The following is a 4,600-nucleotide window of genomic DNA, read 5'->3' as shown; positions in this document are numbered from 1 at the left end:
TCTGGCTCAAAATACAATGTTTCTCCTCATGGAGCTTAAGTTTAGTCATTTTAAGACCTCGTAGCGGAACTTTGTGGAATATTCAACTCAAGGTAGATGTGACGTGTGTAAGAGTTACATATGATGCAATATTATATATTCGGATCATCACGCACAGCACGCTAAATGAAAGGAGAAGAAATGTAGAATTTATCGACAAAGAAAAAACAAAGATTGCGGTCAGAAGGGCACTAAGCCACATTTTCATTAACCAAGTTAGCATCATCAGGAGGAGTTAACCAGATAAAGGTAAACATAACAGAAAAATTCATATAGGGGGGTCGTTTTAGGAAAATGTGGTAACAAAGATCTAGGAGGATATAATGCGATAAAATGTTCAGTTTTGTCTTGAAAAACGCATTGAAAAATTTGCAAAATTTCGATGCGTTAAAGTAGACAGTTTTTTCATTTAAATCGCATAAAAAATGCATTTTTTAAAGTCTCATTTCTTCTAAAAACACATATGATTTGCATTGTAATGCGTCACGGAAAATGATGCAGAAATGACATGAAAATCGCTTCGAAAAAATATCAAAAATTTAGCGCGATAAAACGTACATTTATGTTTCGATTATCGTATAAAATATTTCGCAAAATCGCAATCCGTTGAAACAGTCAACTCAGGAACTCCAATCGATTCGGAAAAACGTTATTTTTGCCACACATTTTCCAAAGAAATAACGCATGACAGAAAGATCGAAAATCATGTATGGCATGAACTAGAACCGATTTTTCGGTTCCAATCAATTTTCGTTTGAAAATACCGACTATCAGCCAATAAAATTCACCTCAAAATTACTATGCAAATTTAGTATTCGAAATATCGAAATCATTTCTTTCATAGCATTATTTAGGATGTTCCGCTATTCAAAATTTTATGCACATCAACTGCTTCCAAAAAATGCTACATATTTTCAAAAAATAGGAATATCGTCTAACAGAAAGGTAGTGAACTGTTTGTAGTAGAAACAGAACTTGAATTTCTTTGGACGTGCTATTAAGAGAAAAAGATTTTTATGATAAATATAGAGCAAGAAATTTACGTCAAATTCATTACGTTGAAAATACTTTTGTGACAATACCTGATAATGACTAAAACAAGGCATAATACGCGTATACAGAGTGACTTGGTGTTTCAAAATACGATGATATAATAAATGTGATATTATTATTGATATTATAAATTAGAAACAATTCTGTTGAGAAATTTGAAAATGAAAACTTACCTTGTATCGCAATGTTCATTCATTATTATGAACGCTCGTATAAGGTTGATGAAAAACAACTCATATACATAAAATATATTCGAAATAAAGAAATATGTTTGTATGTCAATTAATATTGAATAGGAGTGCCTAACGTGTGATCCAACATGTCAGAAGGACACTTGTCTTTGTTAACCAAGTTACTATCATCAGGAGAAGTCAACTAGATGTAGATAAAAATAGCAGAAACATTCATGTAGGATGTCGTTAAAGAAAAAAATAAATAATGATCTCTTGACTTTTGTAATTTATTTTGCAATCGAAATAGGAAAAAATGAAATTTTTCGAACCATTCTAATTTAAATCGATAGAAGAAGGCTTCATGATATAGAGCGAGGAATATAGGTCAAATTCATCATCAAACGGCTTGGAAAAATTAAATATTGAGTTGTAGATATTTTGATAGTATCTTGATAGGTTATCAATTAATTTTTGCTCAAAAGTGGTATTTAAAAGTAGAAGAAAATAAAATAAAAAACAAACACAGTGAATTTAAAATATTTTATTAATTTTTATCTTCACTGTGGGTGTTGATAGTTGTTGGAGGTTGGCTCAAGTTCGGGAGGCAGCAGGAGGTGGCGGCTCAGCTGTTTCTTGTTTTCCGTCAGAGGTGGGCTTGGGTTTGGGGGAAGAGGTAGACTCCGGTGGAACGTATTCTTCTTGCCCCGTACAAGTGCAGAATCCCCACCACTCGGGGCAAAAACTGCATCTTGCATTATCGATGTTCAATCTGCAAATATTCTGACATTTATAAATTGGTATTACAATTGAATTTTAGAAAAATCTACCTCCTCATCCGAAGATGAATAATATTTTTCTTCTTCCCCCATCGAATAATACACCTTGTCATTTCTGAAAAGCAATGATTGATCAATATTTGAAAGTTAATGAAAAAATAATCACTTTAAAAATGAAAATTCGAAGGATAGAAGGTATATAAAATCTAAGGTCGCCACATGTTACTTTTTTTTTTGTAGTGAAAGGGATGACTCATTTTCGTTAGACAACACAAAGATCGCCATCCAAACTAATGGAAACACTTTATTACTTTGTCAACTGAGCTTTTTTTCATTAGAATAGATGATTGTTGATGTTTTCGAAATATACAACCAATTCGTTAGAAAGCTGTGTGTATGTGTGTGTGCGTAAAAACAGCAAATTTTTTCATTTTGAACCATGAAAATGGTTGATTTATAAAAATCGTATTGTATGGAGACGTTGTCAGGCTGAAATTGACGATTTACTCAAAATGTCATATTTTTGTGATCTCAATACATTTGAGTAATCGTTCAAATCAAAACTTGAATCTTTTACAGATAATGCGTTTGTGAAAGTCGAATTGACCTTTTTATGATTCGATTCCAACAATTTCGAAAGCAAAAGATATCGAAACGTTTCAACTAAGTTGCGGCTAAGTGCTTCATGTTTTTTCTGTAACCACATGCTGGCGTCATTACCATCTCACCCACATATACTCACAACTACCATACATAAAAATGAAAAATGACTTGGGAATTCAGTATTGTTTCAAAATGTTGTGGTGGGCACTCATATTTTTTCCGTACCTCACTACTTGTGAAAATGTGACGAATAAAGAAGAAATGTTGCAGTATTTATTTCGATATGGTTATGTCGAAAACAATAATTCTCTCACAGATTTTGAATCGACTATGATTGGTTTTCAAGAGAAATATAATCTTCCCATAGATGGTACATTGAATTCAGATACTCTGAGTTTGATTCAAAGACCGAGGTGTGTAATCGCTGAAAACGCTTTCACGATTCAAGGTAAATGGAACAAAACATATATCAAATGGTCTTTTCCTCGAGCATCTGCCAAAATGTTGTTTGATGCAGAAAAAGCCTTCAGTTTATGGGAGGATATTTCTAATTTAAAATTCAAGTATGTTCGTTTGACGAATACCGAAAAACCTGATATAACTATATCAGTGGTAAAAAGAAGACATTCATTCCGCCGAGACTGCATGGGTAATGGAATGTGTCAATCTGAATTTGATGGTCCCGGGAGAATTTTAGCTCATGCTTACCCACCTTCAAATGATGCATGTTCAGAAATTCATTTAGACAAGGACGAATCGTGGGATGTTGATGGAAACGGAGGTACGAATTTTCTCATGACCCTAACTCACGAAATTGGGCATGTACTTGGATTGGGGCATAGCAGTCAAGAAACTTCCATTATGTTTCCTTGGTACCAACAAAAAACAATTCAATTAGGAAGAGATGACGAATATGCCATTACATCTTTATATGGTCAACGTAATACCACTGCAGTAAAAACAACTCAGCGTTCTACTTCAAGTAAAAAAACTTCAACGACAAATACTCCCCAAATAACGAAAAAAAACATCAGCGACAAACACTCCCCAAATAACGAAGAAAACATCCAACACCCTTGAGTCTGAAATAAAAAAACCTCTGCAATGTGAAAATCCCTGATTTCATGTTTTTGGCAAAAGCTCCAGAATTTCCGAATCACAGGCTATATGTAGGTTACAACAAATATTTATGGAAGCTGGATTTGAATGAGATGTCGATACCTGCGAAACCAGATAAAATTGCTGATTATATGAGTGAGAACGTTTCTGTTAAACAAATTTTTCAAAATTCAGCAGGCGATATAATTGCACTCGATAAAAATAGACGTGAATATTATGTGGCAGTATTTCCTAGCCTAGAAATCAAAGAAAATCATCCAATTCGAGTAACATCCGATATAAATGTGATATTCCTAACTAATAGCGGAAAAGGTTACATACTGTATGACAATAAATCATACGTTGAATTTTTTGAAACACCTGGTGTAATAACAACCAGAGGACGGATTTCTGATATATTTCCGGGAATTCCAGGAGATATCACAGGTGCTTTTCGATACATTGATGGACACATGTATTTTCTCAGAAGGTACACCTATTATAAATCCAATGAATTCACTCTAAAAATGAGTGAAGCTGGACAATTCAATTGGAATTTATTCGGTGTTCCATGCCCTGCAGAAGGACTTTTGCACCAGCTAAAAGAACTCCTGAAGAAAATTACCTCTATTTATCAATAATGACTATTTCGCAATAATGTAATCAATGAATACTTATGCAATAACTCAATGTTTTTTATTTTTTTCATCCAAACCGCTTCAATACCCAGCTTAACAATCTAAAAATCATTTGAAAAAATCTCTACTCTCAGGTTACGAGCATTATCGCAAATGCGATAATGCTCGATAATGCATAACAATGAGGCACTACCTAAATAGGTAGTGCCTCATTGTTATG

The 4,600-nt window shown here is 33.5% G+C and overlaps 1 protein-coding gene across 1 annotated transcript; it reads left to right on the top strand.

The window, feature by feature from the left end:
* The first annotated feature begins 2,326 nt into the window (after positions 1-2,326).
* LOC141487071 (matrilysin-like) lies at positions 2,327-3,724 on the top strand. The gene has a single exon (XM_074185874.1). It carries the CDS (start codon positions 2,801-2,803, stop codon positions 3,722-3,724), a length of 924 nt encoding a protein of 307 aa, XP_074041975.1. The 5' UTR covers positions 2,327-2,800.
* The last annotated feature ends 876 nt before the right edge of the window (positions 3,725-4,600 follow it).

This window comes from Leptinotarsa decemlineata, unplaced genomic scaffold (genome assembly GCF_025532065.1).
Source record: "Leptinotarsa decemlineata unplaced genomic scaffold, Ldec_3_MD MMD2_tig00078360_RagTag_RagTag, whole genome shotgun sequence".
NCBI classification, from domain to species: domain Eukaryota; kingdom Metazoa; phylum Arthropoda; class Insecta; order Coleoptera; family Chrysomelidae; genus Leptinotarsa; species Leptinotarsa decemlineata.
Note: the sequence above shows the minus strand (reverse complement) of the source record. Positions and strands in the feature narration are given on the sequence as shown.